Source organism: Phalacrocorax carbo, chromosome 4 (genome assembly GCF_963921805.1).
Source record: "Phalacrocorax carbo chromosome 4, bPhaCar2.1, whole genome shotgun sequence".
Lineage (NCBI taxonomy): Eukaryota > Metazoa > Chordata > Aves > Suliformes > Phalacrocoracidae > Phalacrocorax > Phalacrocorax carbo.
The window spans coordinates 47,407,827-47,430,462 of record NC_087516.1 but is presented as its reverse complement, the minus strand read 5'-3'; the positions used below and the strand labels follow the sequence as shown (position 1 = coordinate 47,430,462).

The following is a 22,636-nucleotide window of genomic DNA, read 5'->3' as shown; positions in this document are numbered from 1 at the left end:
TTTTCAGCTCCCCGGGCTCTGCCGGGTGCACAAGAGGCTGGGAGGGGGCACAGCCAGGACAGCTGACCCCAACTGACCAACGGGATATTCCATACCATATGATGCCATGCTCAGTATATAAAGCTGGGGAAGGAGGAGGAAGGGGGGGGACATTCGGAGTTATGGCATTTGTTTTCCCAAGTAACCGTTACGCGTGATGGAGCCCTGCTTCCCTGGAGATGGCTGAGCACCTGCCTGCCCATGGGAAGGAGTGAATGAATTCCTTGTTGTGCTTTGCTTCCACACGCAGCTTTTGCTTTACCTATTAAACTGTCTTTATCTCAAACCATGAGTTGCCTCACTTTTACTCTTCTGATTCTCTCCCCCATCCCACCAGGGAGGAGTGAGCAAGTGGCTGCGTGGTGCTGGGTTGCTGACTGGGGCTAAACCACAACAGTGTCCTAAACAAATTAACAGCTGCAATAAATCATTTCAATGTGTTGAACGTGTGAGTGAATATGTGTCCTTTATAAGCATTTGCTAAAAGTTTGTCTGAATCACTTGTAGCAGATGTCAGCAGGCTTCTGCTGTGACACACCTTTGCTCAGTACAGTAGGTTAACATACACGGTACTGCTTCTGATTCCTGAATGCCAGGTTTTGAAAACACAAAGTACTTTCCTAAACTGCCCTCCCTATCTTAGCACCTTCCTATCAACTCTTCCTTACTATACAAACTACTCATCATAGTATTTAAGGACATTTAAAGTTTACCCTCTGCTTATCTGTCATCTCTCATTGTTAAAGGCCAGCTGCAGTCTCATACCTATCGCCAGGGCAGAACTCTGATTACTTGCTGTTTCCTTCTCATACTGCTCTCACTGAGGAGCTAGAGAGAACTCTACAGACCCTTCTAAAACTACTTCATTCTTTCATTGCTTCATGGCTTTCTGTATACGCCCACTACCACCTTGTTATATAGTAACAAGCACAATTCAAGCACAAAACAAAAAAAAAGTTACCTCAAGAGCTTGTTATTAAGGCAGTAGGGTACTTCATGAGTGTTTATAACAGTAATGGCAACACTTTGCACTAAAATATTCTTTCATGGATGTCCAAAGATACTTGAATGCATGTATGAGTAGACACCTGAATAAGAAGTGTTTTTCAAACGCTGGTGTAAACAAACACTTTACCTTCCTTTTGTGATATAAACTTAAATGCAAAAATGTGTAGATGTATAACTATTATTATATACCTTATCCAACACAGGCTATATATTCACCTTCATTCTAGGACGTGAATCTGATTAATTCTTCTTTATATATAGTATAGTAGCATTGCAATTGATATACTTGTCCATTAAATGATATTTTCTAGAATGTCCTATTTTGATGAATGCTGTGTTACACCTGCAATTCCTTTCTAGAAAGGAAACCTTATAACGAATTATATATCAATCACAGAGACAGCAAGAAAGAGAATCTCTTTTCTCTGTATTTATAATGAGATCCTAATAAGTTTTGTTTAAAGTTCAGATCAAAAGACATATTTAGTGTACAGAGACACCTCACTGCAAGATTTAGCTGAAGTTTAGCAGAAAGGGAGAACCAAAAGAATCCTACAACAGATTAACTACTTTCACGGAAACTTTGATACTGTGCAAGTCCTGACTACATACCTGTTGTAGGCCGAAATGTAGAATAGCTTTTACTTCCGTTAGGAGAAGGATTTGCAACAGAACAATCTGAATTATGCTTAAAATGTGAAATTATCATATAAAAGGAGGAATATCACTGCAATTGAGCAATCAGCGATTTAAAAGCCTCAGTGCACAAATGAGTCCATGCAAAAAGAGATTCCCACAATCAGAACGCAGTGAGCACATGGATGTAGCACAATGAATCTTTGCTCAAATCTTATTGCAAATGGGGTTACCGTGATTAATAATCACTTCATTTATACACACACCCAAAATTCATGCAGTAAGCACACTTGCATCTGTTACATTTGTGATTTGTGATTTTTTTTTTTTTGTTCTGTACACAAAGCTCTAGTTCTGACTTGATGGACAGTTTATAAGGAATAAATAGTCAACATAAACGCAGCTGTTCTGAATAGAAAAAAGTTTTTTGTATTCTGCTATAACAGGGGATGTGGTCAGCCATAATTAAAGGACATCATGTTTGCAGACCTTTTTTTAAATTACTCATTTTACTCAAAATACGTGAATACTTATAAAAAGCTTAGCCAAATGGAACAACAAGCATGTGTTTGGAGTCAGGGAAGGAACTGCTCTTTAAATTCCCTCTAGGTGTTAGAAATGGGTAGCTGTTGTTAAGAAAATGTTTACTTATCCCAGTAGGTTCACAGGAGGTTCATCAAACATTAAACACCAGGAATGACTGTTTATTACAACTGGAAAGTGTGTTTGGCAAGGACAATGAAAATGTCTTCTACAGTACATGCAGTTTTCATTTGATCCTTTGGTATACATGTTAAATTGCATTCCACAACAGGTTCTGTTCATTTCATATCACAATAAAAGGAACACACCCAACATTCCTGTACAGCAGACACTGCAAATCAGAGCTTGTCCTGCCTTGAAGGTAGAAAGTCCTGGAGCAAAACATTACTTTACAGGGAAGGAACCTCAGCTCTGTACTCATGTATCAGTTCTTAGTGTCATCAAACACGTTAGAGATTGACCAGATTTTAGGATTTGTGAAGAAGAATATTTTGTACTGTTTGTCTTATTTAAGTTTGCTTTGTATGTAACGTACACATTGCAACCCAAAAAGCACGGTAGAGACTATGGCTACATTGCCCATGTAAAGATTCCCACACCATTTGAATAAGCCAGACTTAAAATTTGTGAGCTAGCTTTTATAGCTCTATACCAATAACCATAATGTTGTCCTGACGTACTCTTAATATTCAGCTATATCACTTCTACCTACCTACTGTCCACTTAATTCCCATCTCATGTTACCCCATTATACTTTCACATATATTATGCACACAAGCATAGTATATGTGATTACACAACAACTAAAAGACAAAATTAATTGGGAAAGTATGCTTAATAAAAGAAATTAAAAAAAAATTCCAAACCCCTCTTGCATTTAGGAGTAAAACATTAAAAGCATAAATGCAAAATCGTAAGTATAGAAGATCTGAAGTAGAATAAACAGTGTTACAGGGCACCAAAACCTGAACAGGAGACAATGTGATCCTGCTACAAAAAAGGCAAATGTCTTTCAGATCAGCACCATAAAGCTAGATTACTGAGCTGCTAGAGAGGTCCCGCTGAAATACAGTGTTCAGATATATCTTCAGCACGTGTAAGATTTAGGCAGAGAGAAAGGGAATATTCAGAGGAAAAGCAAGAAGGAAAGGGAAACATGAACTATGATATAAGATTGAGTGATACAAGTTTCTTTGATCTTGACAAGACTAGGCTGACAGTAGATGTGGTAACAAAAACGTAATGAGAGCCTCAGATGATCAGCTGTTGCCTAGTCCATCAGTGACAGGAAAGATTTGTGTTACACATTAGAAAAAAATGTCATACTGTGTGAAGCACTGCAACAGATGATCAGAGAAATCTCTAAAATGTTTGTCCCTGATCTTCAAGGACAGTACAAATATCTAGGAAGAGCAAGCTTGGCCTATCTTCTCCCTGCTTAGAGCAGGACAATGGCTCAGAAAAGACCCTCCTGAGTTCCCTTCCAACCTTGGGTTTCTGTGATTGCATTACACATAATTTCTCTGGTAACCTCACTGTTTCTAGAAAACACGTAAAAACATGCCAAGGACAATGCTGAATTCTAGAAACAAAGTAATCCTAAATCATTCTAAAATCTGCACTATTGACTAGGCTATGCCCCAAATTCTTCTGTATACAATACCGAACTCCAATACACCTTTTTCCTCTGTGATTGTACATCCTCCATTTGTACATTTTAACCCTTTAAGTTTATTCTATTAATGCTGTAATAAAAAACAGTAACTGCATGCCTGTATACCTAAACAAAGAATATTTGGTAGAAAAATATGGAGGGTTTTTTTTGTCACATGTCAACCCACAGGCCCTTAACTCAAATGAGAATATGAAAATTAATGAAAGTATTCCAATTTTGGACTTTAACCACTTTCTCACGAAGAAAAGTAGGAAGTCATGGGTTTTTAATAAAAGTTGGTTCCTCAGGAGCAGCAGTAGCTGCTTTGGCAGTACCATTTAGTGTGTCTTTGAAGCCTCAAAATAGTATGTAATATAACCCATTTAAGAAGATGGTTTTAGCATCAGCTATAAAATAAAAGGAGATGCATTTCTGTCATGCTCCACTTTTTCAATCGCTATGGCCCCTATTTTAAATGGATCTTCCAAAGATGGTTTGAAAGCAGACTCCTTCACTCTATTTCTAGAAGGCTCCCATGAATTTTTGTGCTGCTTACAGCATGAACAAATCTATTAAAACGGAACAGTTTGAATTTTAAGGCATCTCTACAAGTAACTGCCTCAGCCTCATTCTTGGTGTTATTAAAAAAATAATTGAAACAGTCTAATTATTTTTATTATAATACATAAATACATAATGTTTTCCTTTATGAATACAACCCCTTCTCAGCCCTTTCCTTGACACATGTGGAAAAAAAAAAGAAAAGAAAAGAACGAAAGATTAAATCTGCCAAGTAATAAACCCATAGCATTAACAAATCATGTATGCTGTAGAGCAAATCTCATTCTCTTGAGGACTGCCAGTAAATCAATTGACTTCCATTAAGCCTGGAAGGGCTTTGGTTATAACACTGTCACTGTCCAAAGAAGTGGCCAAAATTACCTCTAACTGGTCTGGTCAACTAGACCAAGTCTTTTGATTTATTTTTTTAATAAGAAATTACATTAATTAGGGCTGGCTAACATAATTTGCATAAGGGTGGCGCTCTCTGTAATGGAAATGATGGAAAAATCATGGTGACGTATGTTTTCAACCAGGCCATTAATCATCCTTGTGATGTTTTAAACGAGTCTCCTCAGGCACCGATTATGGCCCTGGTCCTGCAATCAGAACTACTAGCACTATCACACTGACTTAAAGGGATCTCCCTCTGCCCGCACACAGCTGCATCTCCTTTCCCATTCCTTTGCTGTTCTTGCACATTCACCGCACTGTAAAGCTACAAAGTCAAGATATTTATCTGCACAAAAAAAAGGAAGTGCCACACACTAATGCTGCACTATCTTAGCTCATTCACAGAGTACTTTCTACCTACCACATTTTAAAAAAGCAAATTGTTATAATTTCAAAGGTATAATTTTGAGAGTTGAAAAGCCTTCCACAGAAGCTTTGCTTATTCTATTCTCACACGTACCTTTTTACAAAAGGATTTTTAACACCCAGTTGAAAATGAATATTTACACACTGAAACATTTTTTTTTGCTTGTGTTTGTACTTAAATTATTTTCTCCCTCAGTCTCTTATTTTCCTGTTCACTGATTCAGGAATACTAGGTGTTTCTGTTGATTTCATGTAGAATATATGGAACTAATTACAGAACACAGACATCAAAAACTGTGGTTTTCTAAGCTTTACTTAATTGTGGTTTCACAGGCTGCTATTCATCGCAATCTAGGAAGTGGTTAGATGCGTGGTTTATTATCAGTTTAAATAAAGAGCCAAAGTGTGAAGCATTGGTTCCACCTGAATTTTCCAGCCCATAAAAAATATGATTTTCCAATGAACTGCAGACATTGCTTTCATTCTGTTGAACCCAAATTTTTTTTTCTGCATTAGCCTACTAGACTGAGAGGTACTGGCAAACCACAGGTCTATCCTTTGATCAAGACAGAAAGTGTGCTTCAAAACCATATGATTGAAAACACTCCTTTGAATGCTTGACAAAGCACTGTTTCACAAATAAACCAAAAAAGAATTAAGGTGACATTAAAAAAGGCATTACTTACAAGCACTGATCACTGTGTATGTATCTTAGTAAGTTTTTTTCCTGGGCGTGAGGGACAAACATTACAATCTGCCACAGAAGAGGGGAAAAAAGAAGCGGTGGTGGTGGTGGTGGGGAGGGTGGTGAACAACTCTGCAAGGAAACACTGGTCACAAACATTCGCTGAAGAGATCTGCGTGGCTACTGCTCGTGGGATTTCTTCCACCTGCCCTGCACAGTGAAGCCCCATGAGATGATCTGTTTGTTTAAATAAGAATAAAAACCCTTTCTGAAGGTTCTCAATACCAAAAATGAAACGTAATTGAGATATACTGCATAAATTACACTTATGAAGCAATGTCAAGCAAGTCGGGTAAATTAGCTGTGATGACTGCCATGCATTACTGAAGTGTCAATCTAGTATTTTGAGAAAAATCTTTTCTGTTTTTGTACACTATTACACATTGATGATACCTAATTGCCAAGAAGATCATATGAGCGTGTTCTTAGCTTTCTTCCACTATTTACTATTTAATTTGAAGTTGTTTTACATCTTTCAGACTACCTGTGCAGTCCCACTGGACAAACGCAAGGATTTGAATTAACAAATTCAGATGTGTGAGCACAAACGACTTGTGGAATGGGAGGGGAGACAAACTGTCATTTCAAGTACATCACCATAAACTTAATATAATATGGCTGAATTTAGATGAGTAAAAATTCCCTTTTTAAGTTAACATTCCAGTTAAAAATTCAGAAGAGGACATTTTGCTGTTTAACAATTAAAGGTATGTTCTCTCCTCAAACAATGTATTAGTATTAGAGAAGGGTTACCTTAGCAACTATTGCATTGTAAAAGAATTCTGAGAAACAAGGATGTTTTAGTAAATAACTAAAATGCTGACAACTCTTTTTTTTTTCTGCCACTATTCCACTTCTATAGAATATTAAACCAATTTTTTGAGATAAACACTGATTGTGATCTGAGAATGATAACATCAATACTGGTTTTAACCCAATTACTATCAAAGTTAAATTCTTCCAGGCAATCTTTACGTCATTGCTGAAACTGGTCCATGGTGTATAATTCACTCAGTTAGGAAATTAGAAGAATAGGTAGCAACTGTGAAATAAGATCTCACTGGGCGGAACATTATTCTCAGTGTAATAAACCCATATAGGGAAACAATTGTTTGCCAATTAATTTCTCAATATACTTTCAAAAATCCAATAATCTATTTAAACTTCGATAATGTAGCCATTATTTTGATGATGTGGTCATTGCTTTTCAGACTCCAATACCTAATATTTCCTGTTGAAGGCAATGGGAACTGCTTCTTTAAAAATCTGTCTGCCACCAGTCACACTGCCTGTATGACAAAGAAGAACTAGAATCAAGACATCCAAAGATTTCAAAAGCCTGTAAATTGGAAAGTATAACGTTATCTATTATTGCAATGTCAATAGTGTGCTTATCACTATATGACTAGAAATAATGAAGATTAAAATTGCATGAACAATAAATCCAAGTTGATGCATTGTTAGAATAACTTTAAAATATAATTATTCTCCTGACAAAAACCACAGGAATAAGGTTGGTAAACAGAATGATCCAACCATGACTATTTGGCATTATAACTGCTGCCAGTTACTCCCCTTGGGCAACCTGACTATTATTTTCTCTTTCTCCTCTAAACCTCAATACACAGCAGAAAACTGAAAAGAGGTGCCATGATTTTCTTGCAGCAGAAAGTATCAGTGGAAGGTACAAGTGCCTTACTGCAAGGAAGCCATGGTTCATGACAGACTTATTGGAGACAGAATGCTGCACATGACATAGTCAGAGCAGGGTATAAAATAGCCATACTGAAAAATTCACATCCTGTGTGCTGTGCAAGAGGTGTTTGTTCCTGGTTCCCTTTGGGGATTCTCGATTGATTAGGAGATCACTTTTTCTAAGTATTTAATTAAAGACAGGACAGTGTGGAGTCTTTTATTAGTAAGTATACTCTGATACTTTATTAGGGAATTAGATTTAAAGAAAAATTGAGACTGGAAAGTAGTAATTTTTTTTCTTAAAACTGTGCTGTTAAAACAATTTTCCTCTGGTTTCAGATTTTTATGATGACATAACCCTAGTATCTTGCCACTCTTCCAAGTATTACCCACGAAATTTAGGCCAGCCCCTATCTATAAATTATCCACTGACATTTTGTATAGCACTAACTTTGTAAATTATAGCTTTGCGTAGCTTACTTAATGATGCTCCTTAGGCTCACATAATTGTTTTAAGAATTATCATTAACTTATTTTAAACAGCCTGCAGAGAAAAGTTGGTTCTGTTCACACTTGGGCAGCTTACAATTTATTGATTTTTCCAAATTCCCCTATAATTTGTAAGCAGTTTCCGGTAATGAAATATCAAATCTTATCACAGAAATTTTATTATTTCAGTTTTTTTCCTTCTTTAACAGCATGGAAAGTCTCTTTTCCAATTTAAAGCAGCACCTTCCCAGTGTAGTTTTTAAAAAATCATAGATTCACTAGTAAGAGATACATATTTCATAGAAAAGGAGGCAGTAAATATAGAGAGTGCCTACTTAAAACAAGGGACAGCAACCACACACTCAGAAAATAATCACAAAAGTCCCTGTAAGCACATCTGTTATTATCACCTAAATGAAAATTTGCAAAACCCCCTCACTATTTACTAGCACTGTTGCATACAAACATGAGGTGTTGATTTGTCTTATTTAGTCTTGATGCTAAGAAAACGTATAAATAAATCCTTAACTACATGGAGATACGTGCTAGCAGCTTGCAAAACTAACAGCTGATTTTACTTTGTTCTTCTGTCATGACATCACCTCAAAGGTGTTCCCAGGCTTTAAATTACATGGGAATACAGTGCTGCTCTGAAGCGCATAAACAGAACAGTTCGGTTTACTATGGCAGAACAGAAGGCTGCTGCAGGGTCGACAGTTGCCCACAGTTGCACTTGTGCTTCACCTCCGTCCAGGGGGCTTTGTACACCTGTCTCTCACATTTGCAAAATACCAAGCATTCAATCCGGTCACCTCTATCACATCAAAGATCTGCAGCTTTGTTTCTTAAGTTCTAATGTTTTTAGATATGTTGTTAGCAAAGTAGTACTATTCCAAATTTTATATTGTCTTTCATCCATGTAGGTACCTAGCTGTAAACATAACGCAATTTTTTTATTCTTAATGACAACTGGGAGCATAACTGACAAACCCTCTGACAATTTTTCATTTCTCTTTGTACTATTGACTTGACCATCTCTCTTTGATATCTGGTGAAAAGATGGCCTGTACTCTGAAGTGTTTTATACCAGCAAGCAGTTTCAAAACACTCTTATGAACCTTAATTCTACATTTATGTTGCATCAAAAGATGTACTGCTATTTTAGGCACCTAATTGCATGTTTTTTTCCATGTGAAAGGTGCTTATGACTTTCTTAAGCAGAACGGCAATTAAAAAAAGTAAATACAGTATTTAAAAGACAAGAATTCCAAGCCAAAAAGGCATTACACAGATGACTCAAGAACGGGAAGTATTTTATTATTAACTTTTGATTACCCAGAACACCTCCCACTAAAAAGCCTGAAGACAAATATGCACACACAAGTCAGAGGAGTTCAGAAGATCAGAGTGATTTTCAGAAGATAAGCAAGGGCAACCCTATTAACAGCTTACATATTAAAAGCCTACATATATGTGGCTAAATGTCCTGCCAGTTAGCAAGTTAAAAATGATTTGGCATTTGGTCCTTTCCCCCAAGAAATACAGATAATGACCGAATAACTTTGATAATTTGGCTCAACTCAGTTATCTTACTCTCCTTGGCTACCTAGTCATTTTGGTCATGTGGGCCAGCAAGGAAGTTCAGGGTCAGTTGTGCAAAGTTAGCAAAATTTGTCTACTAAAGAATTTTAGATGTTTTGAAGTTTCAAAAATTGTGACATTTTTACATTCACAGGAAAGCATAATAAGTAACAGAAAAATATAGAAAATAAAACATTTGAAAATTCAAATTTAAGAAATTGTATTTACTATGCCAACTAGTCACAAAACCATGAGGATACTGATTTCTAACAGAATTACCTTAGCACAGCATATGTCTTGTTAAAGACGGTCATGCTGTTTAAAGGGTATTTGTCACACTGTTAGAAGAACATTTAGAACATGAGATGTCTACCGAAAAACTCTTAAGTTAACTAAGTGCTACCAAAAGACACCAGGGCTACATACAGGACAAGAAAGCATCAGATTGATTTAATTATCTACACCACTACACTGAAATTCCCCATACCACCTAACAGACTTACTCGGATGAGACTGAGGACTGTTGTATGTGGTGTCAGGGTAGAGTTACATGGCGTTCCCCCAAGGAATCCTTTTGCAGCTGGAAGGGATGGGCTATTAGGAACCACCAACTTCATAATGTCTGTAGGATTACATATAAAATTGCTTCCACAGGCTGTGCCATCTGCTATCACACCTCCACTTTTCAAGTGCCTTTGAACCCAGTCTTTCATGCACTAAATCATTCCCTTCAGTTTGAAGCCCAGCATTTTATTTCTCCTCAAAAATGATTCTTATTATTTTTCTTCCTACGATTTATTGTCTAGCTCAAAAGCAGAGTGAAACGAACACTCAAGCAGCCTAAGCTTTCTGCCTCTGGAAATGCCTTTTGCCAAACAACTTGCTCTCCATTTTTACATGCAAGGTTTTGTTTATTTCATTTTGGTTTTTAAACAGCTACAGTTCTTCAACAACATACACCAGCTATCAGGAGTGAACCTGGAAGCAACCCTCCTGAATTCCTTCTCTACCACCCTAGCTGAGATAATTGAAAGAACAGATGCAACAGCTTTGTGATTATCTAGACTTTCCCATGAAAACAAAACCAAAAGCTTTTCAACAAATTCCTGGCTTCTTCAGCCAAACCTTTCATCATAATCATTAAAAAAAGTTTTGAGTACTTATGAGAAGCTAACAAATGACAGCTCATAATCCCCATCTGTAACACCAGAGGCCAGGTACTGCAAAGAAAAGACAGGTGCAAATTTTGGTATTCCCATAGTGCTTATTATCTATCTTGTTTCAGAAACAAAAGGATTTCTCTTAACACCACCACCAATACCCTATGTTAATCTTTCCACAAGCAAACCCTTACCCTGAAGCTACTCTACAATGCTATTACTCTGTCAATAATTTTTCTCCTTGAATTTAAAGAGGCGCTTCCACCAGTCTGTGGAGTTCGCCTGGGCACTCAGTCACCCACTGAAGCTGCTCCACAGCTGATTTGATCTCAAATGTCTAGAGCTGCACCCATCATTCCCTTTTTTTCCACGCAATTCTGCTGTTCCTAAGAGCCTTTCAGATCAAGACCATATGTTAAAAAAAAAAAAAAAGAGAAGTTGCACTGAGTAACTCTGTTCTGTCCCAAATTCTTTCCTTTCATTCCCATTTTCATCTTTTCCAACTAGAATTAGGGTAAGAAAAATTAGCACAGCACACTCCACTCTAATTAGTTCCTGCCTGTTTTGTTGGGGTGAGGCAATGGACAGGACTGCGGCATGACTAAGATATTATGCATAATGGATAGGGACACGACATGAACGTAGCTAAAATAGCATAACTGAAAATTATGGTGCTGCCTGAAACCTAATATCAAATGTACATTTGCTTACCTTTTTTTCCACTAGCAAGCATGTCAGACACAACGTCTCAGTATTTGAAAGCACAAAAAATCTAGGACTGTGCCAGTTACACAGGGGATTACTTTGAGAATGGGACAGAGTCACTTTGCTTTGGAATTTGTAGAGAAGCCATCAGCGTGCTTTCTCAAAAAGCTGTGAATAACATGTTGATCCTGGAAATTGGAAAAGGGATAGTCAACTAGACAATTATGTAATATTTAAAACATAAAAAATAAATATAAAGGTAGCCAAAAAAAAGAAAAAAGTAACCAGTAGAGCTAAAGGGACCTGGGAGAACAAGAAGGTGGTGTTGGGGTCCTTTTTGTTTGGGGGGGGGGGGGGGGGGGGGGGGGTTTGTGGGGTTGGTTTTGTTTTTTTTTTTAACCAAACACATTAAGTGAAAAAGTAGCACTTATAACACTCAGAAAAGGATTAAATGAAAAAAAAAAATCACACAAATACCTGAGACACTGCACTCTTTAGAATAGACACGATCAATAAGATTGAATATATTTGAACTGTGACTACAGAATAATTTTAAGAGAATAAAGGAACATTTGGACATTGTTGTGAAGTTTTAAGTTGAGGTAGCATCCAACAGCTCCAATTACATGGGATCAGTGTGTTTACAGTTTAAAAGTGACACATTTTTACATACATACATACCCCTCTCAAGTAGAGGAGTTTTGAAGTTCCTTTTCCATGAGGTGCCTATACAATCTGATTTTAGCAAAGCATGTTGTAAAGGCATGAAGTTTACCTGGGTTCAGGGGGTACACGGACAACTATTTGCAAGGAACACCTGTTACAGACTACTAAACAGACGAAGCAGACAGGCTTAGAGAATCCCCCTCTTCTGCAGAAAATAGCTGGTAAGTGGGGGATTACAGGAGGGGTGAAGAACCACAGCCGCTTGACCTCCTCCTAGTGCTCCATGCCATCCTTTTACAGCCACCGCTGGTTGCAGGCTCCTGCGCTAGGCAACCTTTGGTTTGATTCAAGGCAGTCTGACATTTGGGAAACTGGGAAAGCAGCTGGAAAGGCTTTTAACTTGACATAACTGCTAACTCTGGTGAATAATAAATTCTCAAATTCACATGCCAATATAAACACCACATATTAAATGCTTTAATGTGTTACTACTGACTGATAAAAGACTAACCAGCTTCATCTGATCCGCATTCATTTGTAAAGAACCCTTTTAGAAGTGAGATTTTGAGAAGGAAGAAAGAATCTCTTCAAAGATCAGTTAAAGGGAAGTTGGTACAAGTAGAGAATAACGTATTTCAGGCTAATATTTATATTTGTTACAGGGTGGTAGTATTATTCCTTTGTGAATTTATTCTGTGTGATTGCTCTGATCAGACCTAATTCAGTCCTTCTTGAGTGAACTTAAAAAACAACAAAAAAAAACAACCAAAAGACTCATATACTACTTTGATAAACTTTTTTTTTTCCGTTAGTATAATGGTAGCCTTTCATTAAGTAAAAAACCTCACAATCTCAGATGTCCTTCAAGTGCTGACATCAAGACGCAATAAAAGCCATTTACTTATTTTTAAATCTTGAGTTTTGATATTTAACTCTGTTTTACTCTAAGGACACATTCTCATAATGAGGGCTCCCAGAATATGTTGAGAACTACAATATTAAAATGGAATGATTTAAAGTTATGTTCATTAGTGATGTGTCCCCTGCTTATTAGCAGGTGTAAGCTTCAATGTCTATTAAGTCAAGGTGAATGACAAAAGTAACGCCCACAGGTAACTGCTGTGGTAATCCACAAGCCTGGTAATTCACCCCGGTCCACCTTCCCTATGTACCATGTATTCTCTTCCTTGCATCATTAATGCAGATTGGATTTTCCACATACCTATCCTTCCTGGATTTGTACAGAGGTGGGGTTTTTTTTTTTTTTCTATTTTCTCATCAATTGGCAAAATATAGTTCTTTCAAATTGTTCCCAAACAGAAATACTGTTTCTTGAGATCACACATACTCCAGCCAGACCACTTCCAGGGTCATGCCATTCCAGGAGACTTTTGAAACCATTTAAGACAAGACAGAAACAGTCTTCTTTCTATCTTTAACTTCTCTTGTAGACTTTTTGAAAACAACCGAGCACACAATATTAAAACTTATATATGCAACGTTTGTTGCAGAATACTACCATAAAGTAAATGATATACTATGAAAAAGTAATACTCATTTTCAAATTAAATATCATACATAAACTTCCAATGAAAATGCTATGAGACACACTAATAGAGTTTCTAAATAGTAGGAGTCCCTAACAATATATTTATTATTAAATAGAACCCTCATAAAAGCCCTTAGTAACTTACAGAAATTAAAGAAAAGATTGTCTCACGTATTTGAAACACTTTTCCAATATGTTTTCTAAATTTTTTTTTTTACTTTTCCGGATATTTAAAGAGCGTAAAACATCGTTTGCACTGAATCATCCTACTATCTGCTTTCATGTGGAAGGAGAGGGTTAATATGGGATTGAAGACATAATTTGGAGAAAGGAGTAAAAAGGGCTGCCTGCATTTTCTTGACAGTTGCCCCATCTCTTGTTTATGGCAATAATTTGTGCTTGAAAGAGGTTGCCAGAGTGATCTAACTTGTACATAACGCTATCGACAACTAAGAAGAGAGCAGTTTTCACAAGGTTTTCTCCACCTCACTTGTTCTGACTTCCCCTCAATACTGTTTTTCAAAAATACAATTTTAAGATTTATGTGAATGCTCCCTAACCAGGATCAGTTATATTACTTGTTGAATGCTCCTGATTTTTTCTGGAAGAAATGATACTGAAGTTGTTGAATAGAAAAAATCCAAAGCATGACATTTGAGGTGTGGCAACATATTGCATTTAATTTTAAAATTATTGTTACTTATTCAGAACTAAGAAAATGAGCTAACATTTTAATATCTTTTGCCATAGTGAAAGTGGGTGGGATATACAATAAACTTCCAAAAATCAATGAATTTAAATTTTAGTCAAATATGCAATGAATTTGTTAAACAAAAAAAAAGTCTGTCCAAGAATACAAAATTACCTTACCTTGTCCTACAAACAGTCAATGAAATGATTCATGATTCTTTTCAGCCTGAGCCACTTTAAAACTAACAAAAAAACCAACCAACCAACCAACCAAACAAACCCAAAAAACCAACCAACAAAAGAAATTGTATGTACTAGATATACTACCTGAGCAACTACATTCAAATTTTGGCCAGAGGAAAAGGAACCTAGTCCTTCAGACTACAAAACTTACTAACATATAAGCATATTAACTCCTTTTAAGAACGAAATGACAACCAGTTTGTTTCAAACTGTCTCTCTTCCTATTAGAATCTCAGAAAACCCACACACACTGACAGCGCAGGTTGTGCAGGTCAAGGACACGCTTCCATGGACTTCTGTGCAGGCCCACCAATTTTCTAGAATAATTTTGCTAGATTCATTTCTAACCTTGCCTCTCTGCAAGTCTCCTTCACATACACTGATTTTTATATTTTTTTATGATGTTTATGTGACAGAATGAGATATGGTCACAGGAAAACAAGATTTTATGATTTGATTAGAAAATATCTTTAAGAGGTTCTTTCTGCTTCGAAGCATTTTTTGACCCTCTCACTGTAGTCGCACAAATAATAGCCATCCTTGGGCTTCTACTTTTTGTAGGTTTGGGGTTTGTTTTTTGTTTGCCTGTTTGTTTTTATTACCTTGAAGCACGTCACTCCTATCTATTTTGGGGTAATCTTTAATGTCTCATTAAAAACGTTTAAAAGGAATTTATCTTTAAAGCTCAAGCACAAATTTAATGCAAAATGAAATCTCCAAGGAAAGAATTAGTCCAAAAGCCTCTCCGATTTACCATTATTTTTTGCGACACACACAGAAATTTGAATGATTGCATTTGCATGCTGGAGCATCTTTTTTAGTTTATTGATTCATCCAGGCTTAGGTTTCACTACACCTAATCAGTGGAAACTCTGAACACAGAGGTTTTGTTCAAGAGTCCTTCCCATCATATGCAGGATTTTCACAGTCTTTTTTCACTTCATGTAGTATTGCAAAGCACTAAACACTCGCACACTCTCCTGCTGCTTCATACCACCTTGGCTTAAACAACCCTCAAATCGTGTTATTTCCAAAATCTTTTGAGTACTTCCTAGGAAAGTGTATTAAAAATGTTTGTTTAGGAGGTCAATAATGTCCTTTCTGATGTTTCTGGTTGGATTTTCAGTTATTGCAGCCAAAGTTAAGCCTCTCTTGGGCTTTGGTACTGACATGCAAGACACACACCTGATATCTCTGAAATCTGTGGATTTCTGAAAGGAAGAGAATGCTAGGTGAGAGCTTTCCTGTCTCTGTTCTGTAAGTATGCACTTTTCCTATTGGTACTAAAATTTTATTTGCTTTTTTCATTAAACAAGCTCAATTAAAAAGGTTCCACAAACAAAATTAACATGCTCAACCCTAAAAAAGCAAAGCTTAGCCAATTTGGATTAAATAAAGGAAAAATTATTAGATAGCCCTAAACAGATTATCTGCACAGTATTAAATTTAATCTTCTTTACTGTTAATAGCAAGAGCACTACTAACAGCACCTCTGCATCAAAAGAAAAAATCTCTCTTGGACTGAAATCCAGGTAGCCATACAGGTACTGCACCAAAATCACAGAACACCTGCCAAGTCACTTTTAAACCACGTCAGTCTTTAAGCAGCTTCTCGGATTTTCCTCTTCATCTTCACTTGCACAGAGCAGGGTTAAGTGTGCTCTTTGCAAAGATCTTTGGCATGATCTTTGATGACAAATGACATGCTACCATATGCCAAAAAAGAAGGGGAATACAGTCACCCCCAGCTTCAACTTTAACTGGAGCTGCTTTGTTCTGAGTGCCCTGAATAATTAATAACTACTTTGGCAATCAGTCATGCATTCCTTAATGGCACCTCAGGCATCAAGTATCCCATTCACCCACTCCCCAAGTAACAATGGACTTTATTACATCAAGTTTTCTCTGCCAAACTTGTAACTGACATAATTTAAACTAAACAAGTCACTAGGAAGACTGAAGCCCAAACATAAGAGTTTATAAGGTTTCCCTCAATTACATGTGGCTACTACATGGATTAGAGCTGTAACTGGGGGCAAGTGAGAAGAAGGGAGAAAGAAATGAAATATGAATTGTTTTTGCAATAAAGTTGTAGGAGGGTTTAGGTGGTATAGTGCTGCCAAAACCATGGCTTTTAATAAATGCATAGCTGCACAGTCAAAATGCAGAACAACCGCTAAGCAGCCCTTAGTGAATAAAGGAGCTCACCAGTAAGCACAGACTAAGTGACAGGGCAGCACATGAAAAGAGTGACTAAGAATAACAGCTGTGCTGAAAGTAGCGTAACAGTTTTGACATAACACAAACTACATTTTCTTAGTAAGAATAGGCTTTTTCAACACTTCCTTCCACTTTACAGTATTCCAGACAAAATTAACTTGCAACTATAAAGCAGAGGAAAGAAAAGAGGAGTTAGACCAGACTTACAGAAAGTTCTAGATGTACCCAGGATACACAACTTAAAATGGAAGAAATTCAAATAATTAAACTGTAATTTGTTAGAATCCAAAGAAAAGCTCACGGTTTTTTTGGGGGGAGCATTCTGCTTGTATACTGTACATGAACTGCTGGTACGCAGTGCCTTACAATCCCATGGTAAACCTTTCTCTAAAATGATGTTGCATCTATTGATATTGGAGGTGCTGCAAGTCTTTTTGAGTGACTAAATCTTTGAAGTAAAGCAACCAGATCAATAGCCATTCTCCCCCTACTTATTCATAATGTGAAAAGTTGGTTTGAAATATAATATACAAAGTAAAAATATCTATATATACGATAAATTACAGTAGATTTAAACAAAGCCATTTCTCTTGCTCTTTAAAGGACCTAAAAATGTGTCCGGTGCCCCTCTCTGTGTGTGGCCTCCAAATACAGAAACAAGCTTGCACTGTTTTATTTCAGTTTTGCTTCATTTCTCCCCAAACAATCTCTCATTGCTAGTCTACCAGGCATCTCCCCCTCCCCCTCTCGTCAAAAAATGAGGGAAAAAAAAATTTAACTGTTTAGGACCAATTCATTGAAGTGAATCACTAAGTGAATCAGTTATGTTTTTGCAGGAATTATTTAAAATTTACACTCATTCCTCTAGCTGACATCTTTTTTGTGGGGAGGAGGGAGGGGAGGAGGGGGTTGTAAGTTTTAGTTTCTCTTGAGATGTTGGATGAGATAGCATAGTTTCAAAGAAAAACACATATTTTTTTTGGCATCAGTTTTCAATTGCTTTAGGTACAAGAAGCAGGTCTAATGCTGAAACTCAGCTATACAGTTTTCATTTACAATCTGCAGCCTGAAATGTGAAATTTTCATGGCTTATTACGATAGAATTTTTGATCAAAACAATCACAGCCCTTTTAAAGCCAGATTTGGAAATTAATCCTCACAAAGCAATAGGCCATCGTTATACTGCACATTTTGGGGTTAGTTCTGAATTCCTATGGCATGAAGGGGGCTGCTCTTGCCTGTTATATATGAGAGAGACAACATGCTCAGTTTCTAAAACAGTTTGTACATATACTTCTTATGCTATATGAGCTTTGTTAATGGAGAAAAATGGGGAACTAAAAATGCATCCTACAATGTCAGCTCTGTTTCTGTCTATTGAATAAGTGATGTAAATATTTTGCAGATTAAAGAATTGTTTTGCAAGTGTTGATAATTTAAGTGTTATAACCAGTTTTCCCCATCAAATATCAAGAAATAAACTCAGTCCATTTGCACAGAATGGCACCAGGATAATTATACCTGTACTCTGGTATTTTGAGGTGCCTTTGTTTAATCCATTCCACAGAAATTGGATCATACATAAGTCAGATACGCAGCAGCTTGGATGTAATACTAGAGCTGCAACAATGAAATTTGGCAGCAGCCCACAAATACATCTATTTAGGGATTTTCTTTTACCATTTTCTAAAAGTAAACATACTTATTACATTCTGCCCTCAGGTGTACAAAAGTTTAAACCTGGCCATCTTTCAAGTTGGTTTGGAGAGTGATTGACATTTTATTTAATTTCAAAATTCATCATTATCAGGTTATACTATTCTACTAACGAAAGCATATATCAAACTCATGAAATAGAAAAATAGGCAGATGAAACCTTTAATCACTGTAGGAATAGTTCTTAGTTAGGCCTAAACATTTAAAAATACTTATAGGAAAACGAGAGAAAATAATATACATAGATATCTGTATCTATGTACACACACACACAACACTACACTTCACTGACGTAATCACCAGTATGCTAAATAAATTATGTAGAAGATTATGTATTGTCGAAGGAGATGTGAAATTGTTCTTTGCTTCTTCTCAGTAGCTGAAGTTTTTGCAAACAGGAGAAGAGGCAAAAATGGCAAAAGCAATGAGCAAGTGAAATTCATTTTAAGTGAAGCGCATGTCAGTGGGGTTACAACATGGATTCTTTTGATACATTTTTTATTGAGCTTGCAGATATTTTCCACCAACCAAATACCACAGACCACAAGACTACTTAGGAGATTCACAACGTGAATTATGAGGAATTAAACAAAAATACTCCTTCCTCTCTTTATATTGGAATACCTATTCTAAAACAAGGCAACCCCTGTTCTGCTCCACTCTAATGTTTCAGAACATTATCTCAACCTTGAAAAATGTATAAACACTGTTTTGCTATCACAGGTCTTTCATTTGGTGAAAAAAGGTAACAAAAATCTGTTGACAGTAAAAATAGTCACATTTTAGACAATGACTATTGTTTAATACCTACAATTTACAAGTGTTAAGCCACGTTCAAGAGAAGTCTAAAGTACAGTTTCCAGGGAAAAAATGCAGTGGAAAATGAGTATTATGCATTGTCTGCTTCGTCCCTATAGTAAAACAATCCAGAAGTGTAAGAACATTTCTGGTTTTGAACTAGGTATAATCATTTGTCTGTGTATGTCTAAAAGCAGCTGACTAACAAAAAATTAATTCCTTCAATCTTCTTTGTAACTTCCCAATGCTCTTTCAATGTCACTCAGCTGATTCTTATGCTGATTTTTCTTCTCTCAAAGCTAGAAAACAATTTTTTTTCACAGTACTGTACTAGGAATGCAAACATTTTATTGAAGTTTCCACACAAACAACCCAGCCGACAACTTCCCAGTCCAAAGCCATCTAAGAACAACCACAAGAACACTCAGTTAGTTAAAAAAAAGAAACAAAATGTACAATTCTGGAAGACAGATTGCTCGTTATTATTATTGTTAAGAAATAAACAGTAATTAATCCTGAGCTATTAAAAGATTCTTTTGAGCTACCACTTCAAAGATCTTGTTTTCCTGAAATGTTCCAATCTGAAACATGTTACTTACTGGCATAAGAAGTGTATAATGGATGCAGAATCCAGGTTCAGAAGGAAAATATTCATCAGACACAAATCTTATTCTGATCTGGTTTCCTTTGGAGATTTGTCTGCTTGGCACACTACTGGAACCACACCAGCGCCCTAAAACAGTGCCATCACTAGGCTCTTCAACTTCTACAAAGTCATACCTGAACAGAAAAGAAAATCAGATGTTTATTTATTGGTAAGATTTCTATAAACTTCCTGCTTTAATCAATAAACTGACTCTGCAGATTGCAATTTCTTTTATTTTTCCTTAATTCTAAAAATATGCTATCAAAGCCAGCTATTTTAAGCTTAGCTTCCAAGTTGCTACTGGCTTAAATACATAATAAAATCATGCAGTGAGGTTAAAAAAATAAAAGCAGAGTTAGCATTTTGAAAAGACCCATGAGTATGGTTTCGTTTGCTCCTTTTATGGGAAGCAATTACAACATGTGGGATAGGGCAGAATAAAGTCAGAGAAAAAAAGATTGAAGTTGCCTAAGGCCAGCACGGTAACTCAAACTGCAGTATCACTAGCAGTATACTGCATGTCACCAGTGAAACTGCAGGGGCCTTCTGGTACGGAAAACTTGCCCTCCTGTAATACCAGTGGTGAATAAGCTCCTGAAGGTTAAGGTGGCTTAGGAAAACTTGGAAGCACATTTTGAGTTTATGCACATCCCAATGAGACATTTGTTGAGCAACGACCTAGACGTACTGCGTGTCAGAAATAACCTCATATTTTGGTAATACTGACACAAGAGATACGGGTTGGGAGCTCTGAGAGAATGAAACGTATTAAGTTTGATTTAGTTTAATTGGTTTTTAACGTGTGGTCTTGGTATCCCTGGGGCTCTGTGAACAACTTCAAATAGATCCATGAAGGGCAACTAAGAAACACCAGTCAACTGTCATCAATAAGCTTCAATACAGCACACAAAGGTCCTTGCTTCCACTGGAAACGTTTAGGGGGTTCCCAAGTCATAAAAACACTGAAAGCCACTGCTCTAGAAGGTCCATCTGGTTGCAGTGCTTCAACCTGTTTCATGTCAGTTCCCCAGCTGCCTGCTACAGAATAAACACTCAGCATTTCAGCTGGGTTTCCCCTGCTGCAGCTTGAAACCCTCGGAGCCCCAGCCGCAGCACAGCCCGGTGGTTCGGAGAGGGGAGAGGGCATCGGTTAAACCATGGCAAGCATTTGGAAGTTCACAGCTGCAGCCTTCCAAGACACCATTTTACTTTTAAACCACAACTTGTATTCTAAGCACAAGCATAACACACCTCTGAGAATGTTTCAAGATTTCTGATGTTTTTATGTTCTTTTACGTGTGTAGTCATATCCTAAATATGTCTCACATAAATCTAAATTGGTAAATAGCATTGAATCCTTTTCAAGGGTACAAACAGCCCTACCTCTGATGATAGCAAATACTCCTAAAATATGAGACATGCACACACACTCTACCAAATATGCCAAGCAATATTTAATGTGAAAATTATTACCTCATAAACATTTTCTCCTAAAGCTTTTTCTGGATTTTTTTTTTTTTTTTCAGTAAAGCTAATCTTTATAATGATTCCCAGTTCCCTAGTTAGACAGCAGGCAATAAATTCTTGTGTTGCATGTTTGTGCAAGACTGACTTGCACATTTATTATCTCCATTTAAAGGACCAGTATTTTTTCCACTTAATTAAAAATGAATGCAATGAATATGCTCATTAACTGTGTTCAAAATCCATTACTGCCATGTACCACAGTTTTAAATCTTTGTTGAACTTATGATACTAATTACTTTATCACCATCTTTTTTCCCCCCAAACACTAACTCCTTTAACTGATCCACCAGTGTTTTTATTTTACGATCAGGCATACAACTTATTACAAAGGCAGTGTGTACATTAGTTGTACTAAGACTTCAGGGCTCAACACATTTATAAAAATTATTTTGAGCACTGAACTTCTTTTGTCTTAAGATTAGCTTAAGACATTTCCAAAGATAGGTTTTTTTTATTTTTTTAGTTAAGAATATGAAATAATTATCTACTTTTCTGATTTGTAAAGAGTGAATAAGTTAATCATTATGTTTATTGACGTAAGCTTAAGATGTCTGGGAGGTCAGGCATAGCATAGGTGTTAGTGCTTCTACATAACTTAGAGTAATTTCTATTGCACCCTTTGGTCTCCTGGTACCCCTGAAGTAAGAGAAACTCAAATTTCACAGTTTAAATCCTAAACCCTTAAAATAAATGCTAATTAATTCCATTAGTTGAGAGGTAAAATAGATGGGAAAAAGTAATCTGAAAAACCCAAACAAAATTCAGCTTTCTGATATGCATGACAGACCCAGATAATTCTGTTTGTCAAGGTGTTTCTTCTATACTCAGTTCTTTTATCCTTGATAAATGTATGTAGTATTTCTAAACAAGCTATCATTCTTAACTTAAAAAAAAAAAATCTGAAATTTTTTTTGTGTTATCAGTGTTACCTTGAATGAGAGGTTTC

General features: G+C 36.5%; 1 protein-coding gene across 1 annotated transcript in view; it reads right to left on the bottom strand.

The window, feature by feature from the left end:
• The window catches only part of PDGFC (platelet derived growth factor C), a 138,159-nt gene that overhangs the window by 18,591 nt on the left and 96,932 nt on the right, over positions 1 to 22,636 (bottom strand). The window contains exon 3 of the mRNA XM_064449817.1: positions 20,117 to 20,297. Coding sequence (XP_064305887.1) covers positions 20,117 to 20,297 — 181 coding nt within the window. The remainder of the gene's footprint in view (positions 1 to 20,116; positions 20,298 to 22,636) is intronic.